Source organism: Centropristis striata, chromosome 13, assembly GCF_030273125.1.
Source record: "Centropristis striata isolate RG_2023a ecotype Rhode Island chromosome 13, C.striata_1.0, whole genome shotgun sequence".
Taxonomy (NCBI): Eukaryota; Metazoa; Chordata; class Actinopteri; order Perciformes; family Serranidae; genus Centropristis; species Centropristis striata.
This window is the reverse complement of record NC_081529.1, coordinates 33,541,803-33,557,960: the sequence shown is the minus strand read 5'-3', so window position 1 is coordinate 33,557,960 and position 16,158 is coordinate 33,541,803. Positions and strand designations below refer to the sequence as shown.

The 16,158-nt window shown below is 32.7% G+C and overlaps 1 protein-coding gene across 1 annotated transcript; it reads right to left on the bottom strand.

Annotated features, from left to right (window-relative positions):
* Positions 1-6,508: 6,508 nt before the first annotated feature.
* gid4 (GID complex subunit 4 homolog) lies at positions 6,509-15,645 on the bottom strand. Its single transcript, XM_059348614.1, has 6 exons — positions 15,247-15,645; positions 13,087-13,146; positions 10,380-10,487; positions 8,794-8,895; positions 8,557-8,687; positions 6,509-7,566 (listed from the first exon to the last, which is right to left on the bottom strand). Exons 1-6 carry the CDS (start codon positions 15,616-15,618, stop codon positions 7,503-7,505), a joined length of 837 nt encoding a protein of 278 aa, XP_059204597.1. The 5' UTR covers positions 15,619-15,645; the 3' UTR covers positions 6,509-7,502.
* Positions 15,646-16,158: the final 513 nt, after the last annotated feature.

Here is a 16,158-nt window from a genome sequence, read left to right as displayed (position 1 = left end):
TAAAGGGGCGTAACTAAAAGCTTTCTTACATAACTCAGTTGTTACTCTTGGCTCCAGCATCTGGACAATAATTTGAGATTGAAACCATGTTGAGTTTGGTTTCGACACATGTATGAACACAGGTATGAGGGAAGCAGCCTAAGAATAGATTTAGAGATTTAAAAAACAATGAGAGAGCCTGTGAACATACAAAGAGCGTGGCTTACAGAGTACAACGATGTGTGTGATTTCCCAAACCAGTAATGAAACTCAGAGCACAGTAATAAACACAGTCCAAATATAAATGCATAAAAAGCAGATCACCGTAGTCCAGGAGAGGCAAAAAAGTAGCAGAAATCAAATATTTCCTTGACTGATAGGAGAAGATTTGTTTCTGAGAAAGAATTATAATCTGAGAACAAATTCTACAAAATATGGCGCCCCTTCTTCGTATTTTATGAGAAACCCTCAGAAATAATTTCTGAGTCCCCCCCCCCCCCCCCTTCCTGTTTTTTTATTTTATTTTATTAGTATTTATTTTTATTTTTTTTATTATTTATTTTTTTTGTTCCATGTTTTCCTTCCATGGATTTCATCCTTTTGATTGTTCATCTTTTTACTATTATTTATTTATTCATTTATTTATTTTTTTCCATGTTTTCCTTCCATGGATTTCATCCTTTTTTTTTGTTAGTCTTTTTTTTATTTTATTTTTTACATTTTATTTATTTATTCATTCATTCATTCATTCATTTATTTTTCTTCCATGTTTTCCTTCCATGTATTTCATCCTGTTGTTTGTTAATCTTTTTTTATTTTTTATTTTTTTATTTAATTAATTAATTATTTTATTTTACTCTGTCCATTTACTATTTTTTGTCAGTGGCTGTATATGTTTGTCTATGTTCGTATGTTTGGGCAGTTAGTTGTGTTGTGTCATGGTGGATGTTGTACAAAAGATAAAAAATGTTCTTCCTGTACAGTGATTGTCTTATACATGCTTTGTCATCAATAAAGAGACCATTGAAAGAGAAAGAATCCTAATTTTACTTTCAGTTTTGTCACAAGGCTTTCAATATGGAGTAATTTCAATATTTATGATGTGAGTGGGAGGAAGCCCCTTTATGGTTACATTTTCCCCAAAATAAATATTCAATGGCCGTTTTTTTTCTCCATTTCATTCAGAAATATTTCCCTTTAGTCATGATGATATTATTTGTCCTTAGTCAGGACAATGACTTTTCACTGTGACACAGACTTCTGGTGAGAGGTCATCTTACTTAACATTAAAATGCCATTGATGCTGCAATTACGTACACAAATTATTGTTTGGAGCTGCCTTCGTCTCACTTTTTCACTCAGTGCAGCTAAAGTGCATTCAGGTTTTCTCTGGAAAACATTAAAGCATTCTTAAGTAACGTATAATTATTATAAAACTAGATAAGGAAGTTGTAGTTCATATTGTTTTTCCACATTCTTTCCTCTTGTGGTTTGTCAGGAATAAATATTTCCTGCTGTCTTTGTTTGCTGCAGCACGTTTTATACTCTCTATGAGCACGTACGCCAAATAATGAGCCACACTGATGCTTTGATTGAGTAAAATAAACTTTATTTGGAAGCACTTCACTGGTTAATCATCCGTCAGCTGGAACTCCCACAACAAAAGATTTTCTATTGCTACACATTCCTTAGTTAACTCTATGGAGTAAACTCTATTTTGTCCATTTTTTAATCCTTTTCATGTCTTTTCATGTCTTTTTTGTGTCTTTTTGTGTCTTTTTTGTGTCTTTTTTTGTCATTTTGTGTCTTTTTTGTCATTTTGTGTCTGTTGTGTCTTTTTTAGTTATTTTGTGTCTTTTTTTGTCTTTTTGTGTCTTATGTGGGGTTTTTTTTAGTCATTCTGTCTTCTCATTTTGTGTATTTTTTGTCATTTTGTGTCTTTATTTGTCATTTGGTGTCTTTTTTTTGTCATTTTGTGTCTTTCTGTCTTTTTTGGTCATTTTGTGTCTTTTTTTAGTAATTTGGTGTCTTTTTTAGTCTTTTTGTGTCTTTTTTAGTCCTGTAGTCCAACATAAAATGTGATTTTGAATCTTTTTTTTTTTTAACTTTCAAAACACTATCATGCTCAATTCCCTCTAAAGGATTGGCTTAAACTACATCCTAGTTTTTGATTGATGGTGACAGTAAAAAGAAGAGATTTAATATATTTAGAAAAAGATGTTATCCTCATTTTACCTTTTTTAAATATCATATTTGCAACCATTTTCAACATTGGGAAACTTTAACTCACATGTGATCTATTCACTATTACTATGACTAAAACTAATTAGCACATGTATTCCAGGCACTTTATGTATTTGCACTCAGCAGTTTCTTGTCTCCATGTGAAGTAATCTTATTACATATTTGATTTAAAATTCTTCATTGAGGATGGAAATAATTTAAAAATATATATATCATTTTTAAAAATCTGATTTTATATTGTTGTTTTTTTGTTTGTTTCTTTTGGGCTCAAAATGTTAATTATAATTATATTTATCAGCTCATAAAAACTGATACCAACACCACGGCATGGTAAAGATTTTTTAAGTGGCAGAATTAAAAGTATTAAATAACCGACAAAATAGCCGAAGACTCCAAAGGGTTAACATTTAACACTTAAATAATGTTTGAACAACACAACACACATAAAGTGTTGTATTACTGTGTGGGTTTTACCTGGTGATAAAGGAATAAAGGAAGGAGGAGGTGAGTTGAATTTATTGGGAATTTACTTCTTTTAGATGAGATCACTGGCTCCATTCATGCAGAGGTTAATGATTGACCTGCATCCTGGAGCCACAATACAAAGACTATTTATTATATTTAACCTGAATATTTATCTTTGAGATTAAGAATCTCTTTAAAGGTACCAGCCAAGCGATATGAGCTTAAATTTGTCTCATTAATATCTGTAAACACACAGAGGATGATCTACAAATAGTTCTTGATTTGCACACATGTTTTGCTATCCACAAATACACATTTCTAATTTATAACTTGTATTTTGTTTTTTCCAAATAAGTGTGCATTTATGAATATATTGTGTATTTGTACATACCCATTTTTTTTCTTCTTCCTATTCCCTTTTGAACATGTATGATTTAATTTAATCTGTTAAGAGAAACGAACAACTGAGCTGTTGCATGTTCAGGTTTGACCTGTTCTCCTTTTCTTTTTCTTTTTTCTCTTTTTTTCTCTCTTATTGTATCTTTCTTTTCATTTCACTTTTATTTTATCTTATTTTTAGCGTTTTTGTTGACTTTTACATGTTCGAAATAGGGAAAAAAAATCTCAATTCTCAATTCTTTCTTCATGTGAACAAATAATGTACGTAATTTCTCAAACATGTACTATTTTTGGTGAAAGTTTCCCTTTAAAGTCTTTGCACCCTCACCTTGTTCTAAAATACAGTCACTTTAAACTACATTATTATTATTATTATTATTATTATGTGTGGTTTTAGGTCGGTTAAATTTGAGACTTTGGCTGCCATCTTATGGGTTTAAATTTTTCTCATTAATACCTGTAAACACACAGAGGGAGATCTACAAATACTCCTTGATTTGCTCACACGTTTTGCTATCCACAAATACACATTTCTAGTTTGTAACTTGTATTTAAGCGTGTATTTGTAAATATATTGTGTATTTGAAAATACCCAATTTTCCATTTGTAAAAACAAAAAAAGACATTTGTAAAACTGAAGATTCTGCTTGTGAAGTGTGACTCTGCATTTGTGAATCATCAGTCACACACACATGCATCTCTTTCCTCAAAGATGCATTTTTGAGATTTTATTTTTTCTATTTTGAACATGTAAAAGTCAACAAAAACACTAAAAGTAAGATAAAATTGAAGTGAAATGAAAATAAAGATACAATGAGAGTGAAAAAAAGAGAAAAAATAAAAAGAACAGGTCAAACCTGTACATGCAACAGCTCAGTTGTTCATTTCTCTTAACAGATTAAATTAAATATTACATGTTTTAAAAGGCAGTAGGAAGAAGTGTACAGTTATAAATTCTTACCCCTTCTCCTCTGCTTATTATATTATTATTAATACTATTACTGATATTGTTATAATTTATAGACTATCTTTACATATATATATATATATATATATATATATGTTTTGTATTTAAATATCTTTACATATACATAATTTCCTATTTCTTCATATTCATATAAATAAATAAATACATACATGCCTAATCTACATACCCAAGTTAACCATACATATTTATGATTATCATCCTAAATCTGAAAAACAACTGTCCTTCCTCATTGTTATACCTGGAAAATATTGTTTTTGGTTGAAGCTATTGATAGTTTTAGGAGTCAAGATGGGCACATTTTACATTATTAGACCTCAACTGCTACAAAAGGTTTAGAGGTGTAAAAAGATAAAAGAGTCTATCATGCTTGAAAAATACTATTTGTTGCCCGCTACTGACATCTAGTGGTGGCTGCTGAGATCTCTGCAGGACGAACTAATGCACATACAGGTACATGTCAAAGAAATAGAATATCATGAAAAAGTAAAATATTTTTTGTCAAATATTTCAGAAAGTGAAACTCGTATATTATAGTATAAATATAGATATAAGTGTAAATATAGATTCATTATGCGTAGAGTGAAATATTTCAAACCAGTTTTTCTTGTAATTTTGATGATTCTGGCTTAGAGATAATGAAACTCAGTGTCTCAGAAAATTAGAATATTACATTTTGTAATTATGATAAAAAAAATCTAAAAATGTATGACAAAAAGACAAATTTACAAGGAAAAAAATCCAATTTACAAGAAAAAATCAAAAATTTAAGACAAAAAAAATTGTGATAAAAAAAATCCAATTTACAAGAAAAAATGACAAATTTAAGAGAAAAAAATCTCAACTTTACAAGAAAAAACAAAAAAACTTTAAGACAAAAAAATACAAATTTATGATAAAAAAATCTAAAAATTAATGTGAAAAATATGAATTTTTACGAGAAAAAAATCTTAAATTTATGATCAAAAAATTCCAATTTATAAAAAAAAAAAGACAAATTTAAGAGAAAAAAGCTCAAATTTACAAGAAAAACAGGCTTGAAATATTTAATTGTGTAATGAATCTATATAATATATGAGTTTCACTTTCTGAAATGATTGACCAAAAATATTGAACTTTTTCATGATATTCTAATTTTTTTTTAGATGTACCTGTACTGCACGTTGCACCCATCTGTCCTGGATTTATCCAAAATATAAAAATAACACACAAGTGTGTATAAAATAGTTCACTCTTTATTTCTCCTCACACATTGCACTCACAGCTGATTTATCATACATCATATTCTTCAAATCAGGCTTTTATTCAGTCAAGACTTTTAATAATAACAACACAATCCCAAATAATCATCATCTGTCTCTTACATTGCACATTTTGTTGTGTTCTGTTACATGATTAATAAAAAAGCTAATTCTTTTTTTAACTCGTTCGGATTGCTACATCTTCAATCCAAATATCTGGGTAAAAAAAAACAAGAAAAAAAAAAAGATAGTGCCAACATTATTCCCACAACCCATTAAATCCATATTGTCATGCTGCAGGCTGAGAGTCTATAAGCAACACTGAGGCAGGCGGAGCACATGCACTCTCCAGAAAAACTACTTTTATTAACTCTTTCTGCACAAACTTTCAAAAATCTGCAGGTGGTTAATAAAAAGTTGAGTCTTTTTTTTTTGCACAATTTCTCGCAAACACAAAAATGTTCAAATACAGCGTTACTAACTAAATCATTCGTCTTTAAAAAAGGAGCTTTACAAACATTTAAAATTGTAAGGCAGCAGGTTTTTCCTTCCTTCCGTATCAAAAAGGAGGTTTTTTATACTTCTTCTATCACTTTTTTCCTACTTTCTCCATGAGACACAAAAGGTGCTTTTCCCACATTTTTTCCACAGTAACACATTATAGATAAGCATGTCGTGTGAAGCTTTCTACTGTTGTGCCGTTATATAATGGTTACGAGAAAACTGCAGTGAAATAAACATATTTAAATAATGCATGAATTTAGATTTTATCCGCAAACTGTACTGAAGATTAACATTTAAATCTCTGCATTGTTTTAGTTGCATCTTACAGTCAGTCAAACTATTTAATGAAACCTGGAGGCATTTTGGGGTAAAAGAAGTGTTTTCTTGGTTGTTACTATAGTATTATATATATATATATATATATATATATATATATATATATATATATATATATATATATATATATATATATATATATACATATATATATATATATATATATATATATATACATATATATATATATACACATACATACATATATATACACACATACACATATACACATATATATATACACACATACATATATACATATACACATACATATATACATATATATATATACACACACATATTTACATATATATGTATATATATATACATATATGTGTGTATATATATATGTGTGTGTGTGTATATATATCCTTTGTTTTACCATTTGTCAAGACCTATTTATTATGTGACTGAAAATCTTCCATTTTTTTTTAAAACAAATTGAGTAGGAATGTGCTGTCACATGTTTGAGCTTCAAATTCTGTTTATTTTATAATATAAGTGGTCATTTTAATTAAATAAATCTACCTAGTCTTAATTTTTTTAATTGTGCATTTTTCACTCTTCTCGATTTAAAAAAATAAATAATTCACTTTGGAAGATAAATCATCTGAAAATAAAATAAGTTAGGTGCTGTTAGATATCCTACCTACTAGTGACTTTGGCTTGCATAGCGAAAAATATTGACGTTACGTCATCTGAAGACTTGTTGTTGAGTTTGTTTGTTGGTTTCCACTTATTGAACACATACTGCCTGAACACACGTCCCTGAGAGCAGACCTTGCATAAAAAGCAGCATCATTGCTAATTTTCCATTTTTCATACTCTGCCATAAACACTATGAGGGGGCGTCAAAGCCATTTAAAATAAGATTATTTGAATTAAGCTTCACTGTAACGTATACCTGTTATACTCATTTCTTTTGCAACTCTTATTTTGAAAGGCAATTATGTTTCTCCACAGAAGGAAAACAGGAACATATTTCAATGTCCAACAACAGATCCTATAAAGAAACATTGAAAAAAAAAAAAAAAAAAAAACAGACCCCAAAAAAGGGAGAAAATGAAATGAAAAATGAAAGCGGAGGTAAACACGAGCTCCACAGTGACTGGAAGAACCGTCCGTCTGTCACTGATCCTTCTCTCTTCGTGCCTTCTTTCTTTCTTTCTTTCTTTCTTTCTTTCTTTCAGCGTCGGAGTATCTGACCACATGTTTGATTCCCCCGTAGGGAGGAAGAACGGCTCAGCTCCAGTCTTGGCACTAAAGGGCTCTCTGTTGTTCCCGTCCCATTTAACCACGGGGCCGTTTCAACTGTCCCCTTCTTCACTCGGTACTGCCGTGTGCCTTCGTCACCGAAACTCATAAATAGGCACGCTGTGCTCTGGAACATGGTTCAGGTTTAGAGACTGGTACCTGCAGAGGCAAGAAGACAAGACAGAGAATTTAGGGGAATATCGGCTTAAGAAACATTTTACGAATATGGCAAAAGAAGAATAATAATAGAGGTGTTTCCATTAGAGTCTAATAGCTGGAATGAGGCGGGTCTCACTCGCCGAAACGCCCCTAATTTGAATCTGAGCCGTCCTTAGTTTTCGTCTTTGTCAACTTTTTTCATACATAATCCAGTGTTTCTATTTATCCACCGTTGAGTATGTGTATTCCTACTTTGTGGGCTTTTGGGAGAAGCGCGAGTGAAATTACCGTAATGACACCATATTGGCTGTAAAGAGCAACTAGTGTAAACATTAGTTATTATGGTAATGTGAAATGTGCTAGTGCAAACGGATAAGCTAAAGGAAATAAAGCCAACATTTATTATGACCTCTTTGAATCCCGCACCAAACAAACAGCCCATGACAAAAAACTAAAACTAATACTTATTAAAACTAAACTAAAACTAGCAAACTCACTCTAAAAACGAATGAAAACTAACTGAATTTGAAAACAAAAATTCACAACAAAATTAAAACTAATGAAATATCCAAAACTATTATAACCTTGGTGTGTATGTGCTGCTGCTGCAGGAGGTGTTCACTTAGCGATCTCTGTTTGTTTACAACAAGCACCAGACACTCTGTGCACAGTTAGTGATGCCGGTTAATTCACAATCAGCGGCGGACACATTGTGTATAGTTAGCATGCTGGTTTGTTTATGATCAGCGGAGACGATGTGCATAATTGGCCATGCTGGTTTGTTTCGTCACGGTCGAAAACTGTCGCTGAGTGATTACGCCACCATCTAAAACCATACGTCCCCTCCGGAGTTTCTAAATCCCTCCGGGGCCTTTTTTTGTAATGGAGACACGCAGAGTGAGCGGACTTTTGAGAGGGCGTGGCCTGAGACTTTCTCTCTTCCCCCTAAAGGAAACATGACTGACTCTGGTTTGAACTGTTGGTAGTTACCATTCTGAGCTCCGATGATAATAATAGCCCTCGATAGTGGCGGTGGACTTCTGGAAACAGATGTAGTAGAAGCCGGCGAAGGAGGCACCGCTGATGTCTTTGATCGTGTGGTCGGGGACTAGAAACTGCTCCTGAGAGTTACAGGAAGAAAAAAAAAAAAAGAGTTGAGGTTAGAAACCAAAGTGTAAACAAGGACAGAGAGAGAGGAGAGCTGTGTCAGTAGGAAGATGAACCAACCTTCCACCTCATGAAGACATAATCACTGCTGTCCAACGCTTCGTAGTCAAAGTCGTCTGAGTTGAAGCTTTTGGCGTATTTGCAAAAAGGCTGGAACTTTCCCTGGTTGAAGAGGAAATAATAAATACTGGTGAGAAACTGACAAACAACTGCAACTAGAGCTTTATTCAATTTCAAAATGACAGTGGGATATTTTACTTTACAATTTAGCTCATTTTATCAGTTGAGATGGTCTTTTTTCACAACACAGTATTAAGTACTGCTTCTGCCCTACTTAAATAAATTAAAAAGACAGGTTTGAACAATGTATCGGCTGCTGGAAGACATAAGTGCAGGTAAACTAGTTAGACGAAGAGGTTCCTGACACTTACTGCAGTAAGGGGGAATTTAAACTTTTAATATGTAGTGTTTCACTCTACATTTGTACATAGTGTTATTACTGTTTGTATTCTTAAATATTGTTGGTATGTTGACTTTTTTTATTCATCATATCTTCTATTAATACTTCATATTGTATATGTTTTTTGCCTCAAATTATTTGTTTCCTGATATTTAGGGCTACGTTTACATGATGACGGTCTGAACAGAAGACGCAAAAGTGGCGTCACGTCTTCACTTTTTATTCCGCGTTTAGACGAACGTTTTCTGCATACGGAGACGCAAAAGTGTGTGACTTGGATTGGGTATGCAGCCAGGCAACATCACTTAAAGCGATAAGAGCATCTTTGGGCATGCAGAAGTTTTCACGCCACATACTTTCATCAGCTACTCCTTCCACAAAGTTCTCCACCATCACTAGATCTCCCAGGTCTCGTTCACAGCCGTCTGGCTCGCCTCCGACGAATTGCTGCATCCTAAATGTGATAGAGGTAATTCCAGATCCTTCTCTGTTCACTAATACTATCTGTACATATCCTGTACATTTGGAAAGAGTTTATTAGAGCAGGTCCGACGCATGGGTCCCTGTACTGGAGCATGTATGTGACATAAATGCGTACGTGAGCAGATCTGAGCAGAGTGTCTTGTCAGTGTAGACGGACACGCTACAGTTACAGTTTTTCACATTTTTGCATTTTAGAAGATTACTTAATTAATCCCACAATGGGGAAATTCAACCTCTGCATTTAACCCATTTTTACACACAAGTGAACACACCATGCAAGGAGCAGTGGGCAGCACATTACTGACCCGGGGAGCTGTGCAGGGGGGTTAGGTGCCTTGCTCAAGGGCACTTCAGTACCGGGATTCAAACCGGCGACTCTCCAGTTACAAGCCCGATTCCTAACCTCTAGGCCACAGACTGCCCACTGACTGACTTTAAAAAACTCTGTCACTGTCTAAACGAAAGGCACTTCCGATAAAATATTTTGTCGTTTTTACCCGCAAGTGTATTCCTCGTATGTGAAAACCTAGTTGGCAATAAAAATGATTCTGAATCTGACAAATTGATGCAATCTGTAACACTAAACTAATGTACGCACAAAAAAAGGCCACGCCATATTTATGCTTGGTTGGTATAAATACACTAGAATGATCCCTGCTCATTGATTAATAATCAGCTAAAATAAAAGTCAAACAGGACATACCCAATGCTTTCTGTCCACATCCTCGTCTGCGTCCCATTTCCTAGTTAAAAAAGGTCTTTTTCGACTGATAATTTCACCGGCAAAGAACGTTGTGAGAGTGGGATACTCCTGTCAGACGGAGAGAGGAAAGAGAAAGTGGATACATTAGTACCGCCTTACAAAGTCTAACTGCAGTAACTACATTTTTATAAAATTGAGTTAGAACTAAAAACTAACTCCTTGATGTCTGTTTTATCTTGTGACAAAGTTTTAGATTTCATTTTTGCTTTATTTCAAAGAAATAAAAAACACAAAATCCAACTCAAAACCAAAGCAGTAAATGCACTTACCACAGTCTGCTTTGGATATATAAACTAATTTAAACATAAAAATTATAGAAATTATACGTTTATTTGAAAGGGAAATTATTATCTAGATAGTGATGAAGTAAAAAAGTGAGATACAATTATATTAAGACTAAAATATAGCATTACTTTATGATATTAAATTTAAAATACACACATCTTTGAATGGAGCTGTTAAACACTTTTAAATACACTTATAACAAAATACATTTGAAAATGTTTATTCACTGAAAACAAAATATAAAAGCTGAAAGAAGACGACAACATTATAGTTACTGCAATACTATTAGAACCTTTTACAGCGATGCAGTTATTAGGTTTTTGGGGTCAAAGGTCAAATAAATCATCATGATTTTTGAGCATAACAATGACATCATCAATACATGTAGAAATAAGTGTCATATCACTTATCTACCTATAACCCATTTGGCTGGCCAGTTAAAAAACAATAAAAAAAACTTTAAAGCAGTTTTTCTCAGTTTTACCTTTTGCCTAGTTACTGCAGTTAGACTTCGTAGGGCTGAATAGTGCAATCATATTTATTTCTAAAATGCCTAAACATGTACTGCTTTGTCAATCTATTACTGTGCAACATCCATTATTTCCTTTGACGTATATGTTCTGCAACTCTGAACTATTACAGTAAACATGATGCAAGCATTATGATTTAGACACAATTTTCACAATTTTCCCACGTTCTGAAAGGATGTATACACTAGGTAGCATTGTAAACATTAGCGTAGCACCAAGTGTTATGAGGATACTGTGTTTATTTATTTTTATCTTTTTTATACTGGTTATCATTTCTGTGTTGTTGTTTCTTTTCCTTTCGTATGTATGTGTGCGTGTGTTTGTGTATGTATTTATGTGTGTATAATTTCGCTGTATAGGTAAATTATATTTATGTTTTTGTAATACAAGACATGTTTAGACAAGGCTTTTAACTTGTCATATTTAAGAAGAGGGGGTGGGAGTTTATAAGTTTTACTTCTTCTCACTCCTTTTCGAATATGTATTCTATATCTCATGTATAATTGTTTTGTCTTATTCTTTTTTTATTATTTTGTTTTCATATTCGAAATTAACTTGAATCAAATCAAACATTAGATAGATAGGTAGATAGGTAGATAGGTAGATAGATAGATAGATAGATAGATAGATAGATAGATAGATAGATAGATAGATAGATAGATAGATAGATAGATAGATAGATAGATAGATTGATAGATAGATAGATAGATAGACTGGTATTTAAGTACAATAAAATACAGTAGAATAAAATACTGAGGTAGAATAAATAAAACAACAAAAAACATAAAAACAACAATAGAAAAAAAAACACAGAATAAAAACAAGGACACTAAAGAAGTTAAAAAAAGAAGATCAGTTGATAGGTTGGCAAGATGATGGTAATTATACTGATGATATGATGGCATCAATGCTATAGTGACTAGACGGTATATAATAATAATAATAGTAAAATAATAATAATAATAATAATAGTACAGTGTATAATATATAATATAATATGTAATAATAAATAGTAACAATATAAAATAAAAATAAATAAAAATATGTTAAATAATTATAAATAAAATTATAAATAATTATAAATAAAAATAAAATAAAATAATATGATATGATATATAATATATAATAATTAGATATGATGGCAACAATGCTATAGTGACTAGACGGTATATAATAATAATAATAATAATAATAATAACAGTACAGTGTATAATATATAATATAATATGTAATAATAAATAGTAACAATATAAAATAAAAATAAATAAAAATATTTTAAATAATTATAAATAAAATTATAAATAAAAATAAAATAAAATAAAATAATATGATATGATATATAATATATAATAATTAGGGGGAATCTTAATCATTTTGCATACCTTTGATGCATCAGTCACAAGCTAAAATAACAGAAATGTAACCAAATATCAGTTTGTGATCTTGGCTTGATTTTCAACTTGTTGGTTTAAATGGGACTTGTTACTACTGTAGGAGACACAAACACAGCCTGGCTGCTTCTCTTTCACTCTGCTCTGCTGCAGCCAAAAATGACTCCAGGAGCCTAGTGACCTTTTCCCCTCCGTGTGTTACATAATGTAATGGGAATACAGTTGACACACTTAAGCTAGAGACCAGAGTCTAGACCTGAGAGAGAGAGAGTGAACCTCGTGGCCTCACATCAGTCTGCCTTTAATCTTTGGATCGATTCAGCCTGCAACAAGCAAGTGGAAACTAGTTCTCACTTGCTTTACCATGGAAACCAGTTTGTGCTTAATCTACGACAGAATAAAGGTCAATATTACTACATATGACTTAGTTTCAAAGCTCACCTCAGTCAGACCTTTGATCTTCAGGTATCCACACAAATACGAGTCCTCCACAGTCACATGCTGCAAACACATTTAGAGACACTGTTACTTCATTATTCTGGATCCCTGGAGGCATTTTGGGGTAAAAGTGTTTTCTTGGTTGTTCCTGTAGTATTTTTTGTGCTGAATCCATTTCTGCTGGATGTCAAGCTGTAAAAGTGACGGTATCATTGTAAAGGAGGATCCATGGCTTTCATTGAAGCCCAAAGTTGGATCTTTCTGACAAACTGCTCCAAAGAATGAATGGAGGTGAACTGGCCTGAGCTACTGACTTCTAATTTAAGGCTCACAATAACCTCTCACAAAGAAATAGTATGGGTATATTATAGTTGTTTGTTGGTTTTTGGGTCCCTGATGTCCCTTGATCCTACAGGGATCACATCAACTAGATAGTTTAGGCCAAAATTGTGGGAAAATGTGTGTAATTTATGGTTTAAAGAGGTCATGTGACCTCTGTGTTTGTCAGAAAGATACAACTTTGGGCTTAAATGAAAGCCATGGATGCCCCCTTTACAATGATACCAAACAACCATATATAATATATTCACAAATTGGAAAATTATAGCCATTTCTAATATTGGGTGATTAATCAGTCATTATGCTATTACACAAATCATCACACTGTTAAAATAATCGCCTAAGTCATTTTTTGTTGATCAGATCATGTGATTTTACCCCTTCAAGATAATGGCCTATGTCAAGTGTGTGACTTAAGCGGATTTATTAATTTTTGGAACATGCCTGTGTGACTTAAGCAAGATATGGTAACACTTTATTTTGAAGGTGTCTACATAAGAGTGACATGAGCATGTCATAAACATGACATGGGATGTGTCATGAACATTAATGACACTTTGAAGTAACATTAATGCTCATGATACTTGTCATGTCATGTTTCTGACAGGCTTGTGTCACTCTTATGTAGACACCTTCAAAATAGTGTGACAAAAAGTGTCACCATATCTTGCTTAGGTCACAAAGGCATGTTAAATAAATTGCCTAAGTCATTTATTTCTCTTAAGTTACATAATTTACACACAGTGTTATTACTATGCCAATAGCCATCCTTTGTTACATCCTTTTTGAGTGAAATGATCAATAAATGTCATATGTTACACTTTTGGTGAAGTTTTTTGTGTTTCCTGCAAAACTTGAAAAAATGACATAGGCGGTTATTTTAACAGGGTGATGATATGGTATATCGATATTCAGCCTAATTATATATCGGGATATGACTTTTGGTCCATATCGCCCAGCCCTATTATAAACAGAGACAAACTGAACAAAGTGGACATGCAGGCAGCGACTTTATGTCAGCAAGTGTTGACATTGCTGTCAAAGTCGATGTTACATAAAAATAAAAACCCTCCACTCATTTAGCCAGCTTATTACACAAATAAGATTGTGTTTTTGCAGTATTTATACAGCAAAATAGGTGACGAGGGTGTTAAATAATGAAATGAGCTCCAAATTTAACCCTATAAAGCCAAGTGTATCATGTTTGATACATACGTTTTTGAGACCTCTACATCATCAGTGTGATATTTTTTTTCCTGAAAAACCTGATGAATACATGAATTGATGATTAAAAAAACTGAGCAACAAATTTCCCAAAAATACCAGTTGTAACAAAAATGATTTGCTGGTTCCACTGGTGGATCTGTCATTGCTGCGTGAAAACTTCATATCAGCAGATGTATGATGTTGTTTTATATGGAAAAAAATATTTTGTATGTTTGAGGAAAATGTTAAAAGGAAAGTCAAAGTTTTATTTGGTTAAAAATATTAGGTTTTATGTGAAAAGCAAAATTGTGAGCAACAAATTGCACAAAAAGACCTGATGTATCAAATATGATCCAAATTAAATTCATATATGAAAATTGATATTGAATTCAAAAAAATGTTAGCCAGTTCAACAAACACTCCAGTTTTCAAAATTTGAATATTCTGGCAATTATTTCACGGTTCAGGCTTTATAGGGTTAAATGTCACAACAGAAAAACAGTCATAGAGCAAAATTAGGTCAGCAACTAGAGCTGCAAATACGCTGACTTCGCACATAATAATAAACAAATTAGTGTTAAAAACAAACAGAAGTTCGTGCGAATAATAAGACATTACCTGCAAAACAACCTCCACGTCGTAGGAGTTGCCTTTGCTCTTCTGATATCCCCGAAACTGAGCTCCGCTGTGCAGCAGCGAGGCGGCCAGCCCCGGCTGGGAGGTGTTGATCGGGGCGGGGGGAACAAGAGAGGCCGAGGACGGGCAGGCCGCCACGGAGCTGCTGCTGCGGCTCTCCGCTCGGACAGGCATGATGAGCGCTAAAGAGTCTCCGTCAGCAACCGTCATTAACTTTAGGACCGAGCGGACCGCAGACCGACACAGAACGGGTCCTGACAGGAGCTCTGCCGGCTGGAGAAAACCTCCGAGAGGTCCCAAAACTTTGCTCAGTTTTCTGCCAGCTATCATAGACTGACTACTGCAACGTTTCATTTGAGAATCCAGCTTCCATGAATCTGATTGGCTGGAATCTGTTCCTCCGCGTCTTATTGGATAATGTAACCCGAATGCATTCTGGGAGTTGTAGTAAAAATGTTTTTTCTGTAAACACAACCGCCAGTATGAGAATAATATGGGAAACTTGCACTGCAATAAATCCCTGTTATAGTAAAAAATAAAAAATAAATTAAAAATAAAAATAAAAATAAAAACAGCAATTAGATTAAAGACTTAAAGAAATTATTATTTCACTATTACTATTGAAAAAATATTACTTATAATAATAATAATAATAATAATAATAATGCATTTTATTAATAGGCGCCTTTCAGGACTCTCAAGGTCGACTTACAATAAACAATTACAAATAAAACAATAAAAATTAAAACAGCAATTAAAGAATTAAGTAAATTATTATTTCACTATGACTATTGAAAAAATTATTCAGGTTTTATTCCTTTTATTTTCTTGAAATGAGGCCTAATTATGTATATTTGACTAAAATTTACCAATAATAATGAAAATAATATAATA

Coding starts and splice junctions, on each gene's coding strand:
- gid4 (XM_059348614.1), bottom strand. CDS start 15,618: ATGAAACGTTGCAGTAGTCAGTCTATGATAGCTGGCAGAAAACTGAGC. Junction 8,896..10,379: donor ATGTGGACAGAAAGCATTGG/GTATGTCCTGTT, acceptor CTCTTCAACCAG/GGAAAGTTCCAGCCTTTTTG. Junction 7,567..8,556: donor TATCATCGGAGCTCAGAATG/GTAACTACCAAC, acceptor TTGCCTCTGCAG/GTACCAGTCTCTAAACCTGA.